The 27,621-nt window shown below is 33.6% G+C and overlaps 4 protein-coding genes and 1 non-coding gene across 6 annotated transcripts; 2 read left to right on the top strand and 3 right to left on the bottom strand.

Moving 5' to 3' along the window:
- Window positions 1-5,150: 5,150 nt before the first annotated feature.
- On the bottom strand, window positions 5,151-5,890 carry LOC115969331 (calmodulin-like protein 1). The gene has a single exon (XM_031088955.1). The coding sequence runs from the start codon at window positions 5,816-5,818 to the stop codon at window positions 5,261-5,263; it is 558 nt and encodes a 185-aa protein (XP_030944815.1). The 5' UTR covers window positions 5,819-5,890; the 3' UTR covers window positions 5,151-5,260.
- Window positions 5,891-6,847: 957 nt separating this feature from the next.
- On the bottom strand, window positions 6,848-13,258 carry LOC115969330 (protein disulfide-isomerase SCO2). The gene is made up of 3 exons (XM_031088954.1): window positions 12,691-13,258; window positions 11,465-11,591; window positions 6,848-7,095 (listed from the first exon to the last, which is right to left on the bottom strand). Exons 1-3 carry the CDS (start codon window positions 13,072-13,074, stop codon window positions 7,022-7,024), a joined length of 585 nt encoding a protein of 194 aa, XP_030944814.1. The 5' UTR covers window positions 13,075-13,258; the 3' UTR covers window positions 6,848-7,021.
- Window positions 13,259-16,537: 3,279 nt separating this feature from the next.
- LOC115969534 (probable LRR receptor-like serine/threonine-protein kinase At5g59680) lies at window positions 16,538-20,722 on the bottom strand. 2 transcript variants are annotated; one of them, XM_031089203.1, is made up of 9 exons: window positions 20,532-20,722; window positions 19,610-20,156; window positions 18,226-18,689; window positions 17,819-17,957; window positions 17,580-17,651; window positions 17,416-17,484; window positions 17,171-17,242; window positions 16,987-17,058; window positions 16,538-16,811 (listed from the first exon to the last, which is right to left on the bottom strand). In XM_031089203.1, exons 1-9 carry the CDS (start codon window positions 20,614-20,616, stop codon window positions 16,799-16,801), a joined length of 1,533 nt encoding a protein of 510 aa, XP_030945063.1. In that variant the 5' UTR covers window positions 20,617-20,722; the 3' UTR covers window positions 16,538-16,798. The 2 variants fall into 2 exon arrangements, with proteins under 2 accessions (XP_030945063.1, XP_030945064.1); XM_031089204.1 differs by lacking the exon at window positions 16,987-17,058.
- Window positions 20,723-21,290: 568 nt separating this feature from the next.
- TRNAR-CCU lies at window positions 21,291-21,363 on the top strand. The gene has a single exon. It is a non-coding gene; the product is annotated as a tRNA-Arg (tRNA).
- A 44-nt stretch (window positions 21,364-21,407) lies between these two features.
- LOC115967663 (EKC/KEOPS complex subunit TPRKB) lies at window positions 21,408-25,512 on the top strand. Its single transcript, XM_031086805.1, has 6 exons — window positions 21,408-21,558; window positions 24,432-24,498; window positions 24,627-24,749; window positions 24,842-24,925; window positions 25,025-25,111; window positions 25,208-25,512. Exons 1-6 carry the CDS (start codon window positions 21,491-21,493, stop codon window positions 25,292-25,294), a joined length of 516 nt encoding a protein of 171 aa, XP_030942665.1. The 5' UTR covers window positions 21,408-21,490; the 3' UTR covers window positions 25,295-25,512.
- The last annotated feature ends 2,109 nt before the right edge of the window (window positions 25,513-27,621 follow it).

The following is a 27,621-nucleotide window of genomic DNA, read 5'->3' as shown; positions in this document are numbered from 1 at the left end:
CAGAAGGAAGTACTGTGACTCTGTGAGAGAGAAAATACAAAGAAGTGAAAGAACTGAGAATAATACGAAGAAGAAGAAGAGAGAGAAGGAATTGTGAGAGGAGAGCACAACAATTGAGAAAAACATTTATTAAAATATATACAGTGGCTACATAAAAGAGAGTCAAGTGGGGGTAGGGGTGAATTGGAAAAAGGAAACTTCTAGGAAGGTGTATGATTTATAAACGCCATTACACATTTCCTTATTTACAAAAACACCATCACCTAAAAAAGAGTTTCTTTTGAACCATAATTACATTAGCAAATTTATTAGTATTATTATTAATATTAGAACACTCCCTTATTTACAAAAACTCCATCTCTTTCTCACATGCTCTTTGATCTCTTTAGCTCACTCTATATTTTTCCCTCAATCTATTTCTATTATCCTATTTTTTAGTTTTTTATATAAGTTGTAATGTTGAGACTTGAGTTGATTTCTTATTTAATTATTATATATTTGTCAAATTATATGAAAAATTATGCTTAGCAATATATAAAAAATATAAATAAAAACATATTTAATAATTTATTAATAAATGCATCCTACTGCACCTGCACCCTACTTTTTCAAAAATTGCCAAGTTGCCGCACCGCACCCGTGCTTCCTAGTTTTTATTTAGCATGTGTTACTTCTAGTAATTTCATTTTATTCATTTTATTTTATTAATTTCAGTGATGTTGTATTTGTGTTGACTATAGGTATGTAACTCAATTCAATGTGGAACCACCACCATCGGTAAGTTTTTGTTGGGTGCAAGTTCTTACACAACTATTGTAATTTTTATTCATTTTTCTTTTTACTGATGTTATAACAAAATTGTAATATTACCCTTGCTAAATTTCCACAAAGATTACTAAACTTAATTTTCCACTTAAGTCTCATAGTCTAGAAAGCATGGGTGCGCTGATTGGGTTGGTGCACCCGCATCTGATACGCACGGCCAAGGATGCGACTGGGCGTGCGTCCGGGCTGAAGTAAGTGTTAAAAAAAAAGTAATAAAATTTGTCAAAACACACTATTTTGACATCCTAGTTAAAAAAATAAAAAATAAAAATAAAAAAACCCTAAACTCATCTCAAACTCTCTTTGACTCTCTCATTGCTCTTAAATTGGTATATGTTTATCATTATATGAAAAAATATGCTTGGCAATATATAGAAAATATATTTAATAATTTATTAATAAAAGTAACACATGCTAAAATAAAAATATATTTAATAATTTTTTCATATAAATAAACATATTAATAAACATATGTTTACCATTATATTAATAAGTGTAGGGATGTAAAGCCCAGCGATATATATGTCTATGTGTATATTGGGCCAGAGACCCAATCCGAGGACATGAAGTAATCCGAGGAGGGGCGAACATAATCAAAGGAGTCCGTGTTAGTAAGTGAAGAGGTTAGTTTTGATCATATAGGTCCATGAGGATGGTTCGAGGATGAATCTCTCATCGGCTGAGCAAAGCCGAGGTCCGAAGTGGTGGTCTACCGTCCAAGGCAGCGTTCCAAGAGATTCTATTGATATGGATAAGAATTACAGAAGCACAAAATAGAGGGAAGTCCTAAAATATTTAAAGAGAAAGCTGCTACCACTGCATTGAATGCTCTGCACCTAACTAATTGGCCACATTAACGTGGAGGTGATACTTGAGCAGTAATTTTTAGCCTTACAACTACTACTAGAGATTTCAAGAAGGTGTTGATGGGACAATGATCAAATACTAGCAGTCTGCCCTACACGTGGAGGGTAAAGAGAAAATAAGGAAGGGAGTATAAAACAAAAAGAAGACCCTGAAGAGAAAGGATCGAGAAATTAAGTGAAAAACACTATAGCAATCAAAAATTAAACTTGTAATCTAATTTGAGAGTAATATATAAGAATTGATCTTCTTGGACTGTGCCGATAATGATTTTATTTAGATTAAACCAGTCTACTTATATTTTCTTGTCATCTGGATCCACTTTACTTGTTGTCTAACTCACTGAAACCCGGTTTTCCAATCCACTCTCTACAAATTCATTGTATTGAGCTCTTTGAGCCTAAGTTCATACATCCTTTGGGCTAGAGACCCAAATCTGGTCCTTACAATAAGCATATATTTATTAAAAATATGTTTATTAATATAACATATGCTTTTTATATAAATAAACACATTTTTACCATTAGTATATAAATAAAAATATATTTAATAATTTTTAAATTTTAGTGGTGTTGTATTTGTGTTGACGGTAGGATTCTAAAGCAATTCGCTAATATTTCACGCTTTCCAAAGCTTAATTCTCTTTATGCATTTAAATTTAATGTGGAACCGCCGGTCACAAGAAAAGATATACCAAAGCCAACTAACGATGTGAACCTAAGTTTTTTGTTTGATATTTTTATTTTAAAGTTAGCAATTTTTAAATATTGTTGGTAATATCAAATTTTATTTTGCAGAGTTTTGAAATTTTTTTGAATAGACTCCCAAACATGTGGGAAGTTGATCCAGACAATCAAGCTATCTTACATTTCAGTGACGAAGGAGGAAGATTTTTTCTTGATATTGGTAAGGTATTATGCAGAATGCATACAGAAAAAAGTTTGCAGGGAATTTGCTGCATGGGATTCGAATTCATAAAAACTATAGTGTTAGTTTTCCTTTTCCCTGTGGTAAGCCTGGTAAAACCACTACAATCAGTCAGGGATAGAAACTGACTTACACCATGTACGTAGGATGGTGGCCATGGTCATAGCCAAAGAAATTCCAGATTATGAGAAACGACTTTGAATTGGCTTCAAGTTGTTTTTTTTCTGAAATATTTCTTGAATGCCCAGAGTTATTTGCTGTTCTGCAGTTGCTTCATCCTCTGTTCTACAATGCATGTCAAAGAATGTGCTTCTTACAATTGCTAAAAGAGTTTTCAAGTGAAAACCCGTGGGTTTGATTGCATTGACTAACCTTGACAATTTAGATTTTCGGTTTAAGGATTGGCAGGAAAATGAAATTTTTTAAAGGAAGAGAGTGTTTAAGAGAGTGCGTAACATGGACTACACATATTAACTTATCAACAGCAACCACATGATAATACTGGCCCACATGAAGTGACTAAAGATGAAGTGCCTAGGTTGAAGAAGTGCCTAAGCCATATTATAATACCGGGCCTATGTTACCTCTTTTCATTAGAAACCTGCACAACCACTCAAAACTCAATTTTCATCGCCCGTTTCTCAAAATATGTGGGTCACACCAGTGCAAGTATTTTTTGGTTTAATTCTCTTCACTCAATTCTTATCACTCATAACTCAAAATATTGACAATGAGGGGTAAGAATTTAGAACAACTTTTTGATATTTTTCAAATTTTGAGTTATGAGTTAAATGATATTTTGGTAATAACACATTATGTGTGGGACCCATTGTACAAACTTGTCATGCTCAAAGTTAGACCACTCTTTTTTCTTTTTCTTTTTTTCTTTTTTTTTCTTCACACCATATTTTTTCTCCGCTTCTACTTCTTCCAAGGCTCAAAAGAGCCTGAGGAGGAAGAAGACCATACAATTCTATCATCACAATTAGCATTTTATTAAAGTTACTTAGTAAAGTTAAGTTACTTTCTTAAAGTTGGCCAGTTAATAATTACTGTCACAATTTTCCTCTCTTCACAGTAAAAACACAACCATCTGATATAAAGTAACCGTTTGGTTAGAGGGGTAAAAAAGTGGGAGGATAAAAAATGGTGGGAGGATGGAAAAGTGGGAGGATAGAAAATATTTTAATTTCTATCTTTTTTGTTTAGTTGGGAGTGGAAAGCAGAGGGACGAAAAAAAAGATGAGTTTGAACAAATTTACTCATATACCCTTATTCAAGAATAATACCCAATTAAAACAAAAAAAGTGACAAATAAATTTTTGTTTTAAGCAACCCGTATTTATTATAAAAAAAAAATCACGTTTAGTTTTTTTTTTAAAAAAAAAACAACTATCACACCTAGGCCCTAGAAAATCAAAAGAAAAAAAAAAGAATAGGAAAAAGAAAAAGAGGCAACTGGATGAAGCCCGTGTGCACATGCATATGGGCATGGGCATTTTTGTCGATCAAGAAAAAATACATTTCCACTCAGTTTTCTTTCCATTTTGGGAAGAAAACATTTTGGTGGGCCTAGAGAGAAAACACCTAGGCTCCACTATTTATTTTCCTTCCCTCCCACCCAACCAAACACATTCCAAAAAAATTTTTCTTCCCATTTTCTCTCCAAAGTTTTTCATCCACCCTATTTCACCTCCAAACAAACACATAAGTGTTCTTATGGCCTGTGTATCTTAATTTTTGTGACTACATTAATAACAAGATTCTACTTTAGCCACAAATAATCTCCAAGTATAATTGGACTAATTTGCAAAAAGTAAAGCGCTAACTAGTAACAAAAATAGTGATTTTATTAAAGTTATATTATAAAAAAAATTAAGTTACTTTATTAAAGTTGGTCAATTAATTACTTTTTAGTTATCTTTATCTTCTCCACGTTGCTGTTTTTATCTTTTCTTCCGCACTAAAAAGAGAATTAAGAATGCGTTTGGATTCAGGTTATTCTCTTGTGTTTGCTTTTTTTTCTTTTTTCTTTTTTGAACCAGTGTCTCTTGCATTGTTCATGGGACATGAACAGTGCATTTAGGCTAATGAACAATAACCCGCGCATGAACAGTAACTTTTTTATTACTTTTTTATTGTTTTCAGTTTTCAATTTTTAGCAGAATAAGCGGTATCCAAACGGATCCTAAGTGTTTGTTTGGATCACATCCACATTTTGGATGTTTTGCGTTTCAAGTTTTTTTTTTTTTTTTTTTTTTTTTTTTTTAACTAGAGCTTAATGCACTGTTCATGAGACATGAACAGTGTATTTAGGCCAATGAACAGTGCTGAACAATAATAAACAGTAACTAGAAATTTTTTTTTTTTTTTTCAGTTTTCAATTTTCGGCAAAATAAGTGATATCCAAACGCACACTAAATATTCTTTTTATGGTTTGTGTGTCTTTCTTTTTGTGACTAAATTAACAACATTATATTTCTGATTTGTTTCGTATGTTTCACTGGAGGGAAATTAAATAAATAAAAATAAAAACTACATTAGTAAAATACTTTCACATTGATTTTTTTGGGCAAATCTTTTACAATGGAATCTAGCCAATCTAACCAAAAGAAGCCCCTTCTACTCACACGGCTAGACCCCTCTAACCATGCTGCATGTTCTGAGTCATCATAGTCATGAATTCATCCATGTTAACCATACCATCTCCATCAGTGTCCACTGCTCTCACCATTCTCTTGCAGTCCTCTATGGTGCATCTCTCCCCAAGCTTCCTTAACATGGCTAAAACTTCATCTGGGCTTATTTTCCCATCACCATTCAAATCAAACGTTCGAAATGCACCCTGTATGTCCAAAGTTCTAACCCCACCACCTTTCTTTTGGACATCCATGAACTCTTTGAAATTAATAAAACCATCACCATCCAAATCAACCACTTTGAAAATATTTGGCACATCTCCAATCATGTGGTCTTTTCCCATAGCTCTCAACATGGCCTTGTACTCTTGCTGAGAAATCTTCCCATCTCTGTTGGAATCAAACTTATCAAACACTTGCTTCATCTCATCTAAATTCGGCTCGAAAGCAAGTTTTAAGCCTGAGCTTTGCCTGTCCCGAAAGGAGAACAAATGGGATGGCTTTCGCAAGAACTTTCTTTTGGAGAGGTTATATTGGAATTCTAGGAAGCTCATCTTCGACATTTGTGTGATGTTGTTTCCCAGTTGATTAGTGGGTGGGAGATACTAAAATTTATGTTAGATTTGAACTTCTAAGTTCTAACAGCCTTCAATGTGTTTTGGCAAAATGTCTTCCTATTTATATGCAGAGTAACCAGTTTGGGATACTTGAAAAGATCGATTATTCTTTTCCCATTGGTAGCAGGATAAAGCAGCAATTTGAGGTAAGGCACCTAGTTTGTTTTCTTTTCAACGTAAAGGTAGAACACGTAACAATATTCTGTAGTGATAAGTACGATGAACAGATGAGGTTTGTGGAAAAGCAATAGTGCCAAAAAAAATAAAGTATTTCTTTGCAAAAGTTGTAATTCTCTTTTTGGCTTGTCCTGTGATCTCTCCTTTTTTGAGTAGACCGAATGAATAATTATTTGGGTTAGGTTGGATTAGGGTTTAACTCGATTGGGATTTAAGTAGACCAAATAATTATTTGGGTTAAGTTGGATTCAGGTTTAACTCGATTGGGATTGGGTTATGATCGGGTTCATGTCAGAATTACTTGGAATTGAATCGGGTTATTACTTATAGACCTTATAATGCATCAGTTTGCCAACTTGCCGGTGCTCTATTACTTTTTTTTAGAACATTTAAATTCAATGTAGTTATATGTTTAAATTTATTCAAAAAGAATGTAATGTGATGTACCTAACTTCTGTCCTTAATAATTTAATTTTATCAACTTATGATTACAACAAAAGAAAAAAAAAAAAAGGGAGCTTTGGCTAATTGATTTTTGCTAGGCTTACCGTAAAATGGTGTTTTAATCCGTTGGGTTAGCGGGTCAAATATGTACCAACCGTTTTTCAAGCTAATCCGCCTCCCCCCAAAATTTTCCACGAGTTAGAAATTCCTCCACCCACACCCACTGTTATCCCTTGGGTTCTGATCCAATTTTGCTTAGTCCACTATTGGAGGCATTTATCTTTATAAGTACTTAGAAATCATGACTTCAAGTCACAATTTTAGTGCATTTTGTGCGTGTATAAATGTGTAAAATAGTGTGTAATAGCATTTAGCTTTTATCTTTCAAGGGGTGAACCTAAAAGGTTATTACATGAAAACTATGAAGAAAGTTTGAGGGAGAAAGTACAACTCATCAAAACAATGGTAAAGTATTATTCCCGAATTGGAAAAAAATAAATAAAAAATAAAAACTATATATTGATTCAGTCATGGTGGTTTTCCATTATCCAAATCCTCCATTACTTCAATGTCCGTGCGAGCTGTTATCTTCTGCACATATCCTGCAATCACAAATGTTTGTGTGTTAACTCCAGAACCACTAACTATTCTAATCAAACATCCACAATTCAAGAGAATTTAACACTCCACACATACAAATCCATGGAGGAAACATATAGCAATTTACTAGGTAGAATTCACAAGAAAATTTCTAAATTATAATAATAATTTGAAAACTAAAGCTACATATTTAATAAGGAAAAGCAAGTGGACACGGAAGGTATACACAGAAAGCAACATCCATGACCCAAGGAATCTAGAAAGCCTATAGATCATTAAAAACTCTTTAACCCCTCTAAGAAGAATAAAGATTCCTAGATTTAAATAATAATAAAATTAAAAAAAGAAAATATCCTCAACTTGAACAGAACTTCTACGCAATCAAATATCTTTATATTTCCCTCCCTTCAAATATATCAAAGAAAGAATGCAGAAGTTGTTGACAGACTGTTTTCTTGGTCTTAGCTTTCCACTTACAGGAAATTAAATTGGCAAGCTAAGGAAAACTCAACAAAGAGTGAGAAGACAATGGCCCACTGTATTGTTCCAACAGCTTAAGCTATTAGAATATGGTAAATTTAATTATTTAATCACATATTTCTAAAACTCCCACTTAAGCTATCAGATCTCCTGTTCTGATACCATGTTAAATTACCAATTGTCTCAACAGCGTAAGCTATTAGGATATGGTAAATTTAATCATTTTTTTTTTTTTTTGCTGAATAAATTTAATCATATACTTATAATACCTAGAATTCGTCGGCTATGTAAAAAGATAATAGGATGATGCCTCATGCACATTACTTGATTTAATCCTGATGAAAATGGAACTTGTGTTACTTGGAGCTTCCATATTCATCTGATGTGTTGACTGACCTACTTCAATAAACAATTCATGATAAAAGCAGGGCCTCAATTCTACTGAGAGCCACATAAGGAAAATTCAAAAATTCCAATGTAGAGATCCTGGTTTCAGATTTCAACGCATCTTCATAAATTCATCCCATAATAAATCATGACTGAAACTTAACAGCCCTCTGACCATAAAACTCATTGACCACACTGTTGAAACCACACCCATTATACCTTAGAGACGAGATCAAATTAGCAGACTAGCCTAACCCTTCAATATCCATCTGATATGTTGTGACCAATAATCACAAACAATTCATGATAAAAGCACAGAACCTCAAGGATCTCAACCCTATGAGAGCCACATATTGAAAACCAAAATTTTCATTGTAGAAATCCCTGGTTTCAGGCTTCAATGCATCTTCATAAAATTCCATTAAACCAAGTGAAAATTTTAATTCTTCAAAACCATGTGTTTTTTGTATCCATCCTATCATAGACAGTCTGAAACTTAAACAGCACTCCAACTATAGAACTCATTGACCACAATGTTGAAAAAAAACAACCTTCATGCCCAACAAAACTATTTCCAAACAAGTATGGACTTGGGTGATTCAAAAGCTTCACAGAAATGCATGAGTCATCTATGTCCCCTTACAATTTTTTTTGAGTAATTCAATTGTTACATCAAGTGGGGGAGGTAGTATTTGAACCTTGGTTCTCTTTGTAAAAGAGACTAGACAGTGCCATTGAGCTACAAGGTTCTTGGAAATTATGCCCCTTACATTCCTCAACACAACAATGAATGCTACATTTAATTAAGTAATAAATTAAATTGTTCTATATATCTTTGGTATCATGGTACATGTCTTCCATAAACTTTTGGTAGTTAGTCTTTCTTGAAATGTTAAACTTTAGCTGTCCAAAAATGGGTGGCTTATCAAAACCAGAGTGATGCAGCCAGGGAAGATAAATGTGTTACTACTTCGCAAATTTGTCTATTCAAGATTAATTTAATGGGACCCACGTGTGAAGTCAACTGAAGTAAAAGTAGTATGGTTTAAAGGTCTAGTTATATGCGTCTTCTAGGTTAAACAATTTTTAATTTAGGTTTTTATTTAACAAGTTATGATCGATTTTGTTTTGGGGGAAAAACTATAGTTTTAGCAATCCTAGCAAATTATAGATATTTTGGTAGTTTAGTTGAGTCTAGAACTTTTTAGGAGATCCTAAAATATCTTAGATTTTCTCTTTGTTGAGTCCATGTTAATATTTTACTAGTAATTAACTTAGTAAGCTTTTAGTATATTGGTCAAACTAGGAGTTCTAATACTACTAGTGTACAAGAAGGAATCATTATATAAATTTATGCTCAATGTTGTACTTTAAAATAGATAGAGTAGACCAAAAAAATATTGAGCGTTTTTAGTATTGAGGCACATTGGCCTTATTGTTCTTTTCTCCCTTTCTCTTCTGTATTTTCTTCTTCTCTTTCTCAAACTATTGTTCAGGGGTACTATTTATATAGCCCTTGAACACCATATATTTCTCTTTTTTCCTTCTTCCTTACAACCCCAAATCAAGACCTTCCTCTTACCTATCAAAACCAAAAAGCCCCACATACTTTCTCTATCAAATAACCATAACTAAATAATAATATTTTTAAAAAAAACTATTTGAACCATAGCCAATTTGGAGCCTTAACCTTTTCTTCTTCAACTCTAAACCCTAAGTCTATAAATCCCCCTAATTTTTTTTTTTTTTTTTTTGATAAGTATAAATCCTCCTAAACTTTAACCCACAACAAGCACATGTAGACAAATTCCCCAATTTGTCCAACGTCGCAGAGTTCATATGATGCATAGGCAGGTGTCATATTCATACCACTCTACACTACAAGTTACTTATGCTTCATCTCAATGCAAAAGTCCAAGTAAATAATGAAATCAACAGTACATATCAACCAGAAAAAGGAGAAACCAAACGACTCAGTTTCAAATCAATATATTCAGCACGGTTGGCATTAGAAGCAAGTCCATATCAAAGTCACTTTGAAGGAACTCTACTCACTTCCATAAATTATTGCTTGGAAGTTTAATTTTTCTATGTTATGTGTTTTCATTAATTGAGCTGCTTCAAGATGCATAAAACTTGGATTATTATAAATTATATTCTTGTAGGATGCGCCATTGCTCAACAACTGGTAAGCTATCACTTAAACCAGAAATAATTATTTACGAATAATCTCCAAATGTCATTTTGTACATTACGACAGCTTGCAGACCTAAGACAAAACATAAAATCTTGAAATTCTCCTACTAAGTAAGATATGATTTTACATGTTTGGAACATTGATGCACTTATAACTGAAATGATTATCATAAAAAATACTTCAGTGAACAATTTACTATCATTACTTGATTGCATGATCAAATTTTTCAAGCTACAATCATCCTACTGTACCACACAGCAGTTTGAGGTCAATTGTTTCATTTTTTTCTAATTTACTCTTTCTTTTTACATGTGATCAATGTTTAGATATCATGAACATGCTGTTGTGCTGCTAGTATCAAATCCCAATGACTGGAACATGAAAGTTGAGTGAATGCCTACTGGTGAAGAACTTAGTGGCCTTACTATACCTATTTTACACGGTATGAGAAACCTGAAAAGAAGAAGGAATAAGGAATGGTACACTTAAAAGAATCTAGCAAAGTTGAATGGGCAAAAAGTACCATCTAAATATTTCCAGACAGTTATATGGAAAAGAAAGTTGTGGCCGAATTAGCTGATTTAGAATCTAGAAAAGCACAACTATATTATCTACCATAAGGAATATTCCAAAGTTGGTGGTGGAAATGCTTAAGCTTTTATCCATAGGTTATTCTGTTGGCAAGCAAGTTGAGTTAGGCTGTCAAGGTCCACCTCCCCAAGGAAATTACTACGAAACTTCTCATACAGGTAAAATTTTAATACATCAAGAAATTGATGCAGAGAAATGGGTACTTGAGAACCAGTAGAAATATTCTGACACGTGTGATCTTTTAAAACCAAGATTAACATTATACGTCATATGAGCACTTTCATAATCTACGCATTTGTGTTTCTTGGTGCCTGCTTCAAACTGGTATAATGCTTGTATTTATGAATAACCATATACAAACCATCCCCATCTTAAAGCAATAATTCTCAAGCTCCATGCCTTATCAAAAATAATAATTCTCAAGCTCCATGCACATTTTTTTTCATGGGGATGTTTTTAGTTCGGTTTCACGAATCATGTAAGTCTCTCCTAGTTGGTATGTAATCTGTTTCTAGAAAATACATCATAATAGGGTCTCAACTACAACTAAAAGTACAAAGTGGGTGAGAATATAAGCATGTACTTCACTCCAGAAAAAATACCCCACTATTCAAGCCTATTCATTCAAAAATAACAACTTGAGCTAAAGAAATATCAACATATTATAAACACTAAAAAATTACTCTTTTTGCAGTGCTAGTAAAGAAGAAGAATACCTATTCCCTGACAAGGTATGCATTTGCAGATAGTCTCTTTTCCTCTTTTATTATAATAGCTGACAAGTCCCGATCCTTGGCAACTTCGACACTTTCCAGTCCATTCGTACACGACTTCCTTACAGTCCTACAAATCCAAAAATGGATCAAAATCCAATGACTTTCTTTTTCTTTTTTCTTTTTTTTATTTTTTATTTTTGGGGTGTGTGTGCCTAAGGGGAACTACAGAGGTCTCCGTTCAATCTAGACACCTAATTTTTTTTCTTTTCTTTTTTTCTTTTTAAAAAGAAGCTTCTTTGGGACTTCCCTAATATTTCAATGAGGTCTAGCTAAAACCAAACTTCCCTAATGCACTCAACGTGTGTATAACTTACCCCCCAAAAAAAAAAAAAGTCTTAGTCCCACACCAATGTGTTTGGTTATGGATCCTTAATGGGCTTAAAATTGAAGTTGGGCATACCTCGAAAAAGGTAAAAGCAATACTAGGGACACAACATTTTTCACAACTACTAATACGATTTATTGTGATTAGAGTAACATCAGTTTCGCATGGGCCAATGCACCAATCCCAACAAGTATGTAAACTGTCAAGAAAAAACGTTGTAAAACAACGTTGCCGTCATGTACTTATTGAAAATGTAAAGCTTTAAAAAGTTGTATACATGCTGAATAAACCGGAAATAAACTTTGGAAATGTAGCTTTAAACAGAAAAACGAAAAGGACGGGCGCAAGAGGCTTGTAGCTCAACTAACATCTCCTGATGTTTCCAATCCAATGGAGACGTGTAGGGTTTCAAATATCTCAGCTCAATAATTGGGGTTCGGTTACACGAACCCCTACTGAGACTACTATATGAGTTGGTTGATTAAACAACATCCTATTAACCATCACAGAAGTATATCTCTCATTCACTTTTTAAACCAATGAAATTCGAGAATGTTCGTTTTCCTCCACTCAGCCAAAAAGGTAGTAAATATGACTTTTTATGTTGTGTTTGTTTCAATATTAACACTTTCTAACAAATTAATTATATTCCAAAAAACATTTTTCTAGAAAACTATATCTTTTTCCTATGTTCAGTAGCAACCTTAAAATAAGTTAGAAAGCTATACCTTGACTTTCCTTATTTAGCTTTTTTTTTTTTTTTTTTTTGTGATGCTACCAAGGAAAATTCTTAGCATAAGATTTTCCCTTGAAACAAACAGAGTAAGTAGGAAATAAAAACCTCAAATACAGGATTGCATCGGAGCCGTTGATCGACAACTTCGGGTGGGACCGGAGAAGAATCAGGATAAGTCATTGGCAGTGGAAGAGCGTCGCTATCGTCAGTCAAGTAGCTCTCTCTGTCACGCGACCATTTCTTCTCTTTCGCATTCACTTGGCCGCCATTTTTACCGGCGCGCCGAGCCGAGCCGTCGTTAGCGGCAGAGTCGGAGTCGATTCCGATTCCGATGGAGATATCGGCGGAGGAGGCGGAGATGGAGGGGAATTGGAACCATTTGCGAGGGAATGTGGGGCCCGTCGGATTTATGTCGGCGGCGGAGGCTCGGCAGCGGAGGGCGGAGAGCTTGGCTGAGAAGAAGAGGGAGCTAGGGTTTGTGACGAACATTCGAAACGCTACCGTTTTTGGTGGTGGAAAAAACGCTGTGACAGTTGGTTGTTGTTTGGTTAGTTTTTTCAGTTTTTCTTTTTCTTTTTTTTTTCTTGGAGGAAAGGAAGAACTGGTTCTGTGAACTTTGTGAAGTGGAGGTTTGTTTGGGTTTGGGTTTGGGTTCTGAGAGTTAAGATTGGGGGATTTAAGTTTAAGACAAGGTCCACGTACTCACGTACAACTGAAGAGAAGTGCAACAGAAGAGAAGTGCAACTATGCAAACGACAACGAAATCTTTGTCGTTTTACCTGCCTAAATTCCATACATAATATGATTCAACTATTCCAACTCCCGACTTTGATGGGATTTTTTTAATATAACCTAAACTTGGTTGAATTATTAGTTTAGTCCTTCAATTATAATTTTTTTTTTTTTTTACACTTTTCTTAATAAAATAAGTTAATTTTGTTTAAATGAAAAATGAGATCCAATTATGAAATTCATTTAATCTTGAAAGTTTAAGTACTAAATTGATATAGTTAATAGTAATGGATCAAATTGAACCTGGTCCATTTTTGCACTCACATTTTTAGTAAGAAAACTACTATGTCCACAACACTTTCACAACAAATTTTGAGTAGCTGGTTGTTATTGATAATTGTTACTAATGAACTAAAAAGTAACTTCAGTGATAAGTTCAAATTATAACCAATAACAATTTACCACTAATTATTTTTTATGAAAGCGTTGTGAAAATGTTATGAAAATGTTAGTGGTTTAGTACATACAAACTTGGAAAGTTTATTGAATGTTTAGAAATGCACAACATTGCCATATAAGGCATAGCAAATTGGGTTAGGTATAACATATAGAGATTCAACTCGAAACAAACTAAAGAACTACACTTAGGCCTTTTGTTTTGGGTTTCAACTTTCAAATTGTGATGATGATCATACACATCATGATTGCAACAATAGAAAAATGTGCTACACAATAGTTTAGAATTAATTTAATTCTGTTAACGAGTGCCTACGGACATGAGTTAAGCATTAATAAATGTTCAATAATGAGTTGTAATATACATTTTTCGAATAAGAAAATATCTGTGAAAAATATATTAGACATATTAGTCTATTGTAATAGCCCTAAACCCACCTACTTTGTGTACAAGAAAGTCTCCTATTTGTACTAAAAGTTTATAGTTTAGTCTACTATAAATACTCATATTATGGTTCATTATAACATAGACTTGTACTACACTCTCGCATAATAAAAATATAGGCCCTTTCATAAGTGCTAGAATTGAAAATCTTGTCTTCCCACTTCCTCCTTCCCTATCTCCTATGTCTTCTATCTATATTATCTCAAAATATATATATATATATATATATATATAAAATAAAAATGTAACCCTTAAAAGTTTCCTTTGTGAACGTAGGCCAACAAGGCTAAACTACATAACCCTCATGTTCTCATATTTTTATTCTATGCTTGCTCTTTTGTATCTATTCTAACATATACAACATGGTATATACACATCAATACTAATATTTAATAATATACTTGTTAATAATTTATTGGCTTACACACACAAATTTGTTGTTGTTATGTGTACTTCTTTGGATATTTGTACACAATTTGACTTAAAAAAATGTATAAAAATAATATTTAATAAAACTTTAAACGCATCTTAATCATTATTTTTAAGGCAATTGACCAGTCGTTAACAAAAGCCATCAAAAAATAAGTTATATATGCACCATTCCTTTAAGGGTCCAATCATCAGGTGTCTTTAGGGCATTTATTCATGGGTGGCGCCAAGGGTTAATCAGGGTGGTCACATGACCACCCAGACTTTTTTTTTTTTTTTTTTTTATATATATATTTAATATAACTTAAAATTCTTTGATTTTTAAATTAATATGGGTCTTTTGACAATCCTAGAAAAAAAAAATTTACCACCCTAAAAAAAACTTGAGTACCCTTAATAACAATTGAGTCCATCAAAAATAAAATTCAACCTCTCCAAAATTTTGGTCCGTTGAATGTTAAAATAAAAAATTGCGAGAAATGCTATGTTCACAATATTTTCATAAAAAATCCTAAGTAGAAGGTTGTTACTGTTGAACAAATAATTAATTTCAGTGATAAGTTCAAATTAGAACCAATAAAAACTTACCGCCTAGGCTTTGTTGTGAAAGTGTTACAAAAATTATATGGACTCAACACTTCTCAAAAATTGTCCAAACAAACAAATTAGCTTAAAAACCCAAGTCAAATGTTTAATTGTGATTTTTAAAATTGTGTTTTCAAATGGCATATTTTAAAATTGCTATTTTTTTACATTAAAAAATGCACAATTTTAAAATAGCTAGTTTGTTAGTGCTTGCTTTAGTCTTTAACCGAATTTATTAGATTTTTGTGATACATTTTTAAAAAAAGATAATGCATTTTGTTTATATTATTACTTATTTAGGCAATATGTTGATAATTGAATGGGAAATCAGTAGCTTAATAATTGCTTGGTTATCTACATTGAAAAAGATGTAGCAGATAACATTAATAGTGAAACTAACTAGGGGTGTCCAAGCAGACCCAGAGCCCGATCAACCCGGCCGACCCGGCCTGAAAACCGGCCGATCCGACGTCGGCGACGGTCGGCAACGGGTCTTCGCCCATAAAACCCGAGACCGGCGGGTCGGTTGACGGGTTTGAGCATGAAAAACCAAGAAACAACCGACCCGACTGGAAAACTCATCAAAATTTCTATTCTCCGCCGATTTGAGTGGTTACCGGTCTAATTTTGTCCTATCTCCTCGAGTTACACTAAGATCTTGCCGGATCTCTTCAAGATCTGGCCTGATCTCATTGAGATCCGCCAAGATCTCTTTGAGATCCGGTCAAATCCAGCAAAAACCAAAGATTTTGGCAAAATCCGGCGATGATTTTTGTATAATCTGGCGACCATTCACACAGTCTGAAACCGACCAATACCCGACCAAAACCCGATGACATCCGACCACCCGAACCGCTGCCTTCGGCGGGTCCAGGTTTAGGAGACCCAATCTGGTCGGTTTGGTTCTGGGTTAGGCACAAACCCGACCCGGACCGACCCGTGGACAACCCTAAAACTAACATATCACACAACGATTTCAAAATATAAAAACTTGTGAAATGAAGTTTTAAAACTTTATGTATTTGCATATGTTTTTATTTTGTGATGTTAATATATTCAAATTTTATTTTGATTAAAATTTTTTAATGACCACCCTAAACAAAATTCTTGGAGCCACCACTATATTTGTTTATATTCTATTTTAGGAATATTTTGATACCACCTTTTTGGGAGATATAAAAAGAAATAAAAAAACCAATTATTTTTTTCATAAAAATTTGTTTCTCACTTTCTTTAATACCTCATTCATTAGAGATAAAAGTTATTTCAAGTATGTAATATAACATGTTAGTTGTATATATTTGGTTACTCATACCAAAGTTGTATATTTAGTTTGTTGACAAATAGTAAAAAAGTGAGAAGAGAGACACAAATATGCAGAACTAAAATCAAGGCTAATTAATCTTTCTCTCCCTTCCTCCAAGGCAATCATTTACAATGACACAACTTGTATAGTTTCATCCAAGGCGTAAAACTTCCCAATTTCATCCTAAATTGGTGCAGAGAATATGTTGCTCCTCTCTCATCCATCCTTCATTATGATCATGTTAAATTCTTTGAATCATATCAAGAAGACACCCTAAAACAAAAGTAGAATTATCAGCTTGCCTTTAGTTGCAAGACTTGGTCAAATTTAAGTATATTAGCAGAAAAGTCAAACTAAAAACATTTTCCAATGCAGATTATAGAAATGCAAATGTAATGTATTTGTATTAAAGCAAACTAAGAGGAAAAAGAGGATGTATTATGCTTACAGAATGTCCATGTCTTTTCTATTTTGTAGTGTGGTGGGAATTCTTGTATCAAGATTGTTATTTTGAAGGTATCTATTAACAAAGCATTTCATCAAACTTGTTATCTCTACTAAAAAAATTATTACAAAACAAACAAACCAAAAGATTATAATATTTGGTAGGTTTTTTGAATAGCGATACTTACAACTCATGTAGTTTTGGAAGTAGTCCTAATGATTGAGGAATCTCTCCTTCAAACTTGTTATTCTCCAAATTCCTTCATTAGAATAACAAGAAGGAAATTTTGTCGTTAATTTATAAATAAATAAATAAAAAGAAGTAGAAAAAAAAAAACAAATTGATTAGGATGTTGCATACGAATAATGAATCTAAGGAAGCAGAGAAATTATACGAAATAAAGAACGAAACGTAAAACATTTGTTAGCATACAAAGTTTGTAGTGCCTTCAATGAGCTCATTTCTGGGATTTTTCCTGAGAGATTGTTTCCCCCAAGCCAACTGCAAACAAATCACTCCCCAATATCATCAAGATGTAGTGGTATTGAGTTAGTGGAGTAGTCAAGTAGCATAATTAACAGGACTAGATTGCTTACAGATGGGTGAGTGCAGTTAACTTGTCAATGCTTGAAGACAATGATCCAGACAGTCCAGCATTAGTTAAATTCCTTCATATAAGAATCACGTCGAACAAAAATCAAAGTCAGTCTTAATTCACAACAAAATCTTACCTATAGCACGCTTGAATATACCTTATCTTGTGATTTTATTATGTTTCATAGAAATCTCATTATTAATAAAAATTGGTTCATGTAACAATTTTAGGTAAACTTACACAGCGATAACACGAGCAAATTTCCCCGAAATAAAACATGTAACTCCTGTCCATGAATTCTCTTTAGGCAAGCAAGGATCACCACTCCAATCTGAAGGTGGATCATTAAAGCTTCTAGCTAACTTTTCCATTGCCACCACTAAATACCAAAACAAATAAATGGTTAAGCAAGACAACATAAACGGTTCCAAAAAGCATATATTGCAGGTATAAAGTGGAAGCAATAAGTCTAAGGACAATTTTTCACAACTATTGAAGTGGCATGATCTGATTATTGCTAATAAAAGTGGTGTAGATCGTGAATCCATGTAAAGAGATGTTCCAATCACAACTTGTCATGTTAGCAGTTGTGAAAAATTGTATCTTGGCTTTACTTAAGTGGAAATGAGATTGGCTTAAGGGGCTACCATCTCTTGTGAGTGTCCTTCCACCAAGAGGCACGATCTGAAAGACCTCACCAGCATTGATCAAAGGGCCAACATTCATCCCATTTGCAGGAGTTAAGACAATCTCAGTCAGCCCAAATAGAGGCCATTGTGTCGAGTAAACAGTCACACCATTGGTTGTGGCATTAAGATTAGTGAAGAATTTCCTGCCATTTAGAGAAACATCAAAAACTCTCCAGCTATACGGACTAGGGGTCCGATTGTCCTGGAAATAGAGTGAGATATAGTAGCTGGTATTAGGAAGTGCCATAGGTGGCCACATGATTTGGAGTTTCTTTACTTCGCTTGTGGAGATTGCTGTGCTGAATGCCTGTGGTGGTGGGAGGTTCCAAAAATCTGAAGAAGTTACATTGAAGTGGCTTGTGACAACAAGGTTCTTGTCCAGGAATGGTTGCCATAAACGGTTGAATTGGTCATCTGGATAACTAGGTTCATATGTTTAGATATTCACCATCAGAATTCTCTCAAACTTCTATTCCACATTCTGTTTTCTTCATTTTACATTTGTTCGATTGCTAAACAAAAAATATTGCATATGGAAACCAAAGAAACAATTTTGAATCAAAGACTACTACTATTACATTTAGTTGTTTTTGACATGATTTTAACTATAAATAGTTAATAATGTCCATTACAAAGTCCATCATTCTCAACAAGTTTACTTACTTTTACAGGGTTTTTTTTCTACTGTTTTTGAAGATGAAAATATACAACTATTCAAATAAATCTAACAAATAATATGTATGTTTTATGGCCAAGATATTTTGAAATCAATCAAGTTTAAACCGTTGATATTTTCTTGATTTTCATACAATGAATTAACAAGATCATTTAACAACAACATCTTTGTAAACTCCCAGAATTATAAGACATGTCATAAAACTAATTGATACATAGTGATGTTACAACTACTACATAAGTTTCATAATTGATGTGTCAACTTTTAAACACAACAGGAAAGAAAAAAAAAAAAAAAAAAACTTAAAATTATTTATTATGTTATTAACGTGACACCAATCACATTAATAGTCACGTCATTTTAAATTTTTTTTTTTTAGTTATAAAACTATAGTAACTCTAACATTTTCCAATGGATACATGGCATGGATGATTTGGGTTTAATTCATTTACTATATAGAGAGATACATTTAGAATCTAATTTCAAACCTTAGATTGATAAAAGCCATATTAGATACTTTTCAAGATTAATGTTAGTTCTTTGTGCATTCCATGTCATTAAATAAATCACTTAGCTAGGATTTTGGTATGTGCAACAAGTTAAAACTAACAAAACATATACATAAAGAAAACAATCAACAAACTAATTTCCCTAGCTACTACGTACCCAATCATGTCCTCCTCACTTCCAAAGCTACTCCTCGCAACTGTACTAAGCGCATACTTGCCAAAATCTGTTGTGTTATATAAGGAATCCTCTAAGAACTCCAACTCAAGAGCCGAGATAAACGGACTCGAAATAGTTTTCTCATTCCTAGCCAAGCACACACTTAGCATTTTTCCCATGGCGACCACCACAAGCTCATAAAATGAACTAAGTCCATTGGCATGGTCCTCTGTAGTATTCACAATGCTCCATTTAGTCCCGTCTACAATTTGGTCGAATACAGGTGGCTCTTTCCCTCCATCAAAACGTCCATAATAATATGTTGTTCTCAGCAGGTACTTCCCTCCTTTGATCACAGGTATCTCGTAGCAATATTTTCGTGCAGTCGGGTCAGGAAAATACCGCAATGTGGTTAGTATAGGCAACAGGTTTGAGGCTTTGAGGTGTGTTCTATTCCCAGATGATGTGAACCCCACATCTGAGATGTATTTGACACCATTTGTGATTACTTCGTTAGATGGGTCCGCACCACAATTTAGAAGAAAACCTATATCAAGAAAAACAATGAGAAAAATATACATATGTGTCATATTGAATTTTCATAACGAATGGCGTTGTAGCATGCATGAAAAAAATACATATATACATTGAAAGGATCAATCTTTTCCATTCCCAACCTTAATTAGTCTATTGAGTATCCATAGTCGACCCCAAGAAAACATAATTATTTGGTTGATCAAATAGAAAGTCTTCTCTCTCTCTCATGAGAATTGTGTTATACATTTTTAAAAACATCAAATGAATGAACATAATATACTTGTATAATGTAAATCAATGAAATTGTTTTGGATTAACAAAAAGAAAAAAAAATGTTGTGCATGTTTATATATGTTATGGTTGTGGTTAAATGTGATATACATACCTCGAACGTCAGGAATTGAAAGAGAGTTTGCATATAGAGATAAAGAGATGCTGACAAGCCAAAGAAGGAAGATGGAGAGGCACATATCGATGGGGTTATGGCACCCAGAAAGGATGCAAATTGGGGAAGTTTTGTTGGTTTTTTCTCTCAAAACAAACAGAGAATGAGAAGGGAAAGTTGGGCATGGTTAGGTTTGGAATTCAACGGGTTTGACACGTCAAGGGCTATGCTTGAAGATAGACAAAATGGGTTTTACAGAATATATGAACATGCTTGACTAGTTCAACCTCATCATTGTTTTATCCTCATCATTGTTTTATCTCTATCTTTATATATTAAGATGATTTAGAAAGTTAGTTATGACTTCAAAAAATGTCAAAAATACCTCTAATCTAGTTAGATAATCATTATTCTTAAAAAATAAAAAAATGGGGTTAAAATTGTAATTCAAAATAAAAATAAAACTACCAGAGAAATATTTTTCCTAAAAATTAGCACACTCTCTATTTAAATATATTTCACGCACGTTTGATACGTTCTTTTCTTAAAAAGTAGCAAACGCTAAACCAGTAGTTTATTCTATTTCAAATCATAAGTTTTAGTTTCTTAAAAATTCATTCCCGTGTAACCTCATTAACAATAGATAAATTCAAATTGAAAAATTACCTTAAACTCAAAATATAAAAAGAGCCCAATGGATTGGTGGAGCACGATCAGACTAGTATATATAATATTTCAATGTGTTACAATATCAACAAAGCGCCTGTAGCTCAGTGGATAGAGCGTCCGTTTCCTAAGCGGAAGGTCATAGGTTCGACCCCTATCTGGCGCGTTTTTTTATTTTTCTATTTTCCTGTTTCGTCGAAACGGTGCGGTTTGAAATTTTTTGGAATGGAGCGTAAACTAAAACCCTAGCTGAAATTGAAGTTCGAATCAGAAAACAAAGAACCAAACCAGCGATGAAGGCGTTCGAAATCAATGGAGACACAGTCTCTCTCGCGCTCTTCATCGACGTCACCAACTCCAAGTACGCCTCTTTCTCTTTCCTTAATTTTCCGTTTGTTTCTTGGGAAAAAAAAGGGCTCATGGGGGATACTTAAATGTTCAAACTTTTGAAGCAAATTTCAGTTTTATACCAGTTATATTTGGCTGATTTTTCTTTTTTCAGAAATTTTTTTTTTTTAACCTTGAAAAGGTCAAACTAATACAGAGTGCAAATTCATGTTTAGACACTTGTAGAATATAGAGTGATTAACTTTTTTTGATAAATCAACTGAATTTCATTGAAAACAAAGAGTAGAACCACTTACAAACACAACTGGCAAAGCAATAACAATAACAGACACACCCAATTTCATAACTTGTTGACTTGTGTGACTGTTAATGGTCGACAAAAAGTGGTGGGTCCATGTAATCTGTATAGTTGTTAAATGATAAATCTTGGGACACATACAGGAGCCATCAATTGTTAGCTCTCATAGAGTTGTATTATGTTCTCCTAATGCCCCAATTTACCCAAAGTACTTTATTAAGGATCCCTTCATTTTGCTTCTGGTTGCCATTCTGCGTTTTACAGCTTTGCTTATGTCTTTGTTGAGGATTTGCTCCTTTGTTTGGACAGTGCAACCATGAATTTTGTTATTTCTTTGAATCCATACATTGTATACAGTAGCCCATACTAGGCATAATGCAGCTCTAAAACTTCTGCCCTTGAGGTTTGCAAACGGTAGGAATAGAATTCACTAAGCATAGCCTTATTACAGTTTTCTAATTTCTTCTTGTAAAAGAGCATTCAAAGAATCTATGGCCCATGCTTGCTTTCGACTTATCTCCGACAAAAAATGCAGGCACTATCTCCTGTTAATCCCCACTGCACTCGTCTCATTCTCGTTGACAGCAAGCCAGCCAATGAAACTATGTTTAGGAATTAGTTGCATCTGAATACCAAATTAACTTCCACCATGGTGTGACCCTCATCCTTCATCCTGATTTCATCCCAAGTGGCTACACGAGCATATACCCCAGAATGGATGCTAACCAAATGGCTCCATCCTTCTCTTTTAATTGCACCAGGCCTAGCTTACTTTTGGACCATATCTTCTGATCTTGCTGGTCTCCAATGCCATTCATGATTCTTCAACACACTTTCCACCTTAGCTTCTGAAGAACTAGAGCCTATTCTTAAAAAGTTGGTGCTTCCAAATTTTGATGTTAATACTAATATTAAGTGTATTTCCACCCAAATTACTTGGAAACTTTGTTGTTGTTTTTTTTTCCTGGAGTATTTGTGTATGTGAAATTCCCACAGTTTTGCTTTAAAAGCAAGAGTTGTTGAAAAAAGCACCCCATGAGCTGAAATTTGAAAAGGTACTTTTTGCACTGTTTCAAAAATGCAAAGCCTGATGCCAATTTATGCACTGTTTCAAAAACCCAATTTTCTTAATAACGCAAATCCAGGTGCCAACTTTTCTGCGTTATCAGCAAAGTTGCAGGCCTAAATGGGGCTCTTAATGGGTTGATGGTGGTCATTGTGCTCTGGGATGAAGTGAAGCAATGTTGGGTTGCATTATTTAGAGTCAAATAGTGGTGGAGGTTGTAATTGTGTATAGAGACAATACTATAATTTATACGTGATCTAGGGAGAACTGCAGTTGTTGGGAGAAGTAAGGGTCTTTTTAGAGATATTTCCTTGCTAAGAATCAAGTTCAAAGTAAAATCCTGTAATCTCTGGTGTAGTGTTGCTGATCTTTCTTGGAGATATGAACTAGGCTATGAGGAATTAGATGGGATGGGGGCACACAAGTTCATGTCTTTTGCCCATTAGATTAGAAGGAGGTGATAGTGGAAGCAGTCTCTTTCTCTTAGATCTTGGGATCTTGGGCTCAGAAGTCAGAACTTCTGATTGAGAAAGTAGCATTAGGCAAAGTCAAATGGAAGGAGAATCCTGTTTTGTCTGTTATGTGAACTTAGCCAAAATGGTTACACTTTCTGCATCATTTTTAAGTGAACAGACCTTTTAAGTTGTACTCTTTTCAAGTGATACTAAGGGTCCGTTTGGATTGAGCTTATTGTTGCTGAAACTGAAAACTGAAAACTGAAAACTGAAAACACTGTAGCAAAATAATTTTTAAATGTGTAAATAGTGTCGTGGGACCCATGAATAGTGCATGAACAGTGCGTAAACAGTGTATGAATAGTATTTTTTGTCCCCTGCACAGTGTTTTTACTGTTCACGTGCAGAGGGAAAAAAAAAAAAAAAAAAAAAGGTAGGGAAAACGTAGAGCTGAACGCAAGTTTCAGCTCTACCCAAACGGGCACTAAGGCAGAGTTTGGATTCAACTTTTCTGCGTTTGCGTTTGCGTTTTTGTTTTTTTTTTTTTTTTTTTTTTTTTTCCTGCCGTTGTTTTTGACTTTTCAACCTATTCACTGTACACTTTTCATCAAACTCAGTACTGTTCACAACAAAAGAAGCCGTGGAATATACACCAGTGGGTCCTCTTTACTGTTTACGGACCCACAAACTTCACTTTTCAGCAACTTTTTCATTAAAAATGGGTCTCACGATACTATTCACACATTTAAAAATTATTTTGCTATAGTATTTTCAGTTTTCAATTTTCAGTTTCAGCAAAATAAGTTCTATCCAAACAGACCCTAAATCTTCAATAAAGCTTTTTAGTTACCTATCAAAAAGTAATACTAAATGAGAACAGTGTCAAAAATTTCACTTGCAACCCAGATCCTTCTCTGTTCATGTCAATTTAACAGCTCTTTTTTTTTTTTTTTTTTTTTTTTTTTTTTTTTTAAATTCATTTTTTATAACAGTATCTGGCCATACGATATAGAGTGCTTATTTAAGTAAAAAAGTGAAATACACCTTCTGAACTATTTATTATGCAGGGAACTCCTTGATTCTATGCAAGCTGGAACACTGGAACCAGAAGTTGCATTTCTCAATGCATCACTTGTACGATTATTTTTTTATATACATACTATATCCTATTTCTTGTTTCTCCATTCAATTTCATTTCTGTATCTTTTCTAAGCTACACTGGGTTTGATTTCTCTAATTTCACCTAAATAAATTATGAACAGATTCCAGATGTTTTCCCTGTTCTAGCAGCTGCACATAAGACACTTGTGTCTAAGTCACGGGAGTCATTGACAACACGCACTCTTCATTCGGAGCTTGTTTACAATTACTCAGGATCTAAGCATGTAATCGTTTTTTGCTAGTTAACTATGGTGGCTCATTTGCATATTTTTCTGTTATGTCAGATGGATAACTTCTAGGCTTCTATTTTGAATAGATAACAGAATCTTTAAAAAGGTGTGGCATCTCTGAAAGCACAACTTACATCCTTGCTGCTCGTTTCAATGCTACACTTGATGAGGTGAGATCACTATTTATGAGTGAAGTAGCAGATCATATTTGGTATTGAGTAAAAAGTAATTGCCCATTCTGGTATAACTAAATTTTAGTACTCTGCCAGGTGAAAGCCGTTGAGAAACTTATCCATGGAAAAGAGATCGACTTGGAGGAGTTAAATGGCAGAGCAAACCAGGCCCAGATACAAAAGGTTTTGCAATGATTTTGCTTACATCTTTACCAGTTTTCTTTCCTTTTCCTTGTGCCGCTTCCATTGACTAATGAGCAATGACCTCTCATTTTTCAGCAATATAAGATTACTGGCCCGGAACTAGGGATATCCTCACTTGCAGATGCTATTGTATGCCGGATTGCTGCTCGTGATGCCTTGTGAGAAGAGTTATAATCTATTAAAATTTTAGTTCCTCTTTTTTTAAACTACCTTAAGCAAACTGAGCTAGGTGGCTTGGTAATTAATAGCCCTCTGTAGTCCAATTAGACCTGATATCTGCAGTAACATGTGGGATTTGATTAGCAAAGCGGAGGGTCAATGTAATTCTATAAATCACTGATGTGCTATATGAAATCAGAGAAAATTTATCGTTAATTTCTGATGGTTGTTTGGACCTTGGACTTGCTGTAGTCCTGCAATTCAGTTGGCGCCCATGGATTTAAGGACAAAGGTGCCCATCAATAGCCCACAAAGTTATTGTAATGTGTTAATCCTTGTTTAATGCAAAACCACATCATCAACCAACTGCATCTAACACACTTCTCCATTGGCCAAAGCTAATTTGAGCTAACACAATAGGGCTATTTGTGATGATATGAATCTCAATTTTCAAATTAAGTTATTCTTTGAAAAATAAATGAGTCCGGTTAATGGATACTCTTAGAGCATTTGATAATGAACTATTTTATGTTTAAGAAAGTTTTGATATTACTTTCTTAAAAAATATAAAAAGTTACAAAAAAAAAAAAAAATCAGTTTCTTTTTTCTTTTTCATGAAAAGAATCTAAAAATATAAATATATATATATATATATATATTTTTGGATACAAAATAGAATTTCTATTCTAGTCGAATCTAAGTGTATATATGTGTGAAGCTCCTTCCTAGAGACTTGAACCCTGACCCTTACCTACCACACCTCACAAACATTTATACTTATAGAGTGACCATCGCACTAAAAGTGCGCGGTGGTAAATATTTCATAAATTAATGCTTTTATGATATTCATTAACTTTTTTTCAAAATAAAAGTAATGTCTAATGAGTGGTTCTAGTATTATATAAAATATCATAATTTTTGTCAAAACTATCTTAAGTGTTAGATTATAACTGATTGTTTGTCACTCTTATATCTACCTACTACTTTTTTTGTTCGAAGGTATGGCATTTTATACTGCATTAAACCTTTTTATTTATTTATGTCTAATATGATCTGTGGGCCTCAGGAAGCTTCAGCTCTGGGCCTTTTGGTTTATGGGAGAAAAGAAATGGAGCGGCAGGCGCGCACTGCACACAAAATTGATACGGAGAAGTGACCGTGTCCGTACCGCGTATATATGGGGGATGTAGTGCCTCCACATCCAAATACCAAAGTACTTTTAAGAAAAAAAAAAAAAAAAGTTTAATATTATAAAAAAAAAAAAAAAAAAAAAAAAAAAAAAACCTATGTTAATCATTTCCTTCAGTCCTAAGTAAACACGACGTCGAATCAACGCTAACCGGTAATGGGTTATAGCCGGTGGCATTGCCTAATGACATGTCTACCCCTTCTTTTAGTCTTTCTTACCAAAATCTTGCCAAAAGCCAAAAGGCTCTCAAGGCCTTAAGTAGATGCCTTCTTCTTTTTCTTTTTCTTTGTATAATAATAAGAAAAAGAAGTTATTAATTAATAATTACTGAGGGAAATTCCTGGGTCCTTAGCTAAAATAAGGAATAGAACATATAGGGGATCTTTCCCTCAAAATGTAAAGAGGCAATTGTGCAATATTATAGGCAAAAAAATCAGCTTCCTTAAGTGTGAATAATGATAGTACAATCAATACATTCAGCAAATCTCTTTTATAGGTTACAAATTTATACCCAAAATTAATGTAAATAATATAATTCCAACGCATATCACTCCACATGTATAAGTGCTTGTGGGATGTGAAGAGCAAGGGTCGGGATTCAAGTCTCTAGGAGGAAATTTCACACATATATACACTTAGATTAAGTTAGAGTAGAATTCTATCTTATATCAAAAAATAAATAAATAAATAACAAATTTAACTTTTCCTAAAATAAATTATACAAATTTCCATATAAGATCATATTTCACAGCTCATTCAAATAAAATTGGATGAGCAAGATACTTGAATTCCTAATAAAGTCAAGAATGACCTAAAGAGGGAGAAATTATAGAGTCCTCTGGTAGACCACGTCATTTGTTCATCATTCCACTAAAAAACTTCCACTTGTTTAAAATTGCCGAGTCAGTAATTAATTTCTGTTTAAAATTTTTTTCTAACTAACAATTTTAAATAGATGGAAGTTTTTTAGTGAAATGGTGGACCACATCACTTGTCCACTATGTGGATTTTATAATTTCTCCAAAAGAGGAACCAATCTTTTTAAAATTTAGAATGAATAATTAATATACTTTTTAAAGATACACAAGTTTTGTTTTTGATTCTCTGAGAAAAAAAAAAAAAAAAAAATTTCCATCACAGG

Source organism: Quercus lobata, chromosome 11 (assembly GCF_001633185.2).
Source record: "Quercus lobata isolate SW786 chromosome 11, ValleyOak3.0 Primary Assembly, whole genome shotgun sequence".
NCBI lineage: Eukaryota > Viridiplantae > Streptophyta > Magnoliopsida > Fagales > Fagaceae > Quercus > Quercus lobata.
Note: the sequence above shows the minus strand (reverse complement) of the source record. Positions and strands in the feature narration are given on the sequence as shown.

Excerpts from the sequence above, each read along its gene's own strand:
- LOC115969331 (XM_031088955.1), bottom strand. The coding sequence starts at position 5,818 with ATGTCGAAGATGAGCTTCCTAGAATTCCAATATAACCTCTCCAAAAGA.
- LOC115969330 (XM_031088954.1), bottom strand. The coding sequence starts at position 13,074 with ATGTTCGTCACAAACCCTAGCTCCCTCTTCTTCTCAGCCAAGCTCTCC. Across the intron at positions 11,592-12,690 it reads GATGCAATCCTGTATTTGAG|GACTGTAAGGAAGTCGTGTA; the intron begins GTTTTTATTTCC and ends TTGGATTTGTAG. Across the intron at positions 7,096-11,464 it reads CATACCTTGTCAGGGAATAG|GATATGTGCAGAAGATAACA; the intron begins GTATTCTTCTTC and ends TTGTGATTGCAG.
- LOC115969534 (XM_031089203.1), bottom strand. The coding sequence starts at position 20,616 with ATGTGCCTCTCCATCTTCCTTCTTTGGCTTGTCAGCATCTCTTTATCT. Across the intron at positions 17,652-17,818 it reads TTTGCTCGTGTTATCGCTGT|GAATTTAACTAATGCTGGAC; the intron begins GTAAGTTTACCT and ends TCTTATATGAAG. Across the intron at positions 17,485-17,579 it reads TTAACTGCACTCACCCATCT|TTGGCTTGGGGGAAACAATC; the intron begins GTAAGCAATCTA and ends ATTTGTTTGCAG.
- LOC115967663 (XM_031086805.1), top strand. The coding sequence starts at position 21,491 with ATGAAGGCGTTCGAAATCAATGGAGACACAGTCTCTCTCGCGCTCTTC. Across the intron at positions 21,559-24,431 it reads ATCGACGTCACCAACTCCAA|GGAACTCCTTGATTCTATGC; the intron begins GTACGCCTCTTT and ends TTTATTATGCAG. Across the intron at positions 25,112-25,207 it reads ACCAGGCCCAGATACAAAAG|CAATATAAGATTACTGGCCC; the intron begins GTTTTGCAATGA and ends CTCATTTTTCAG.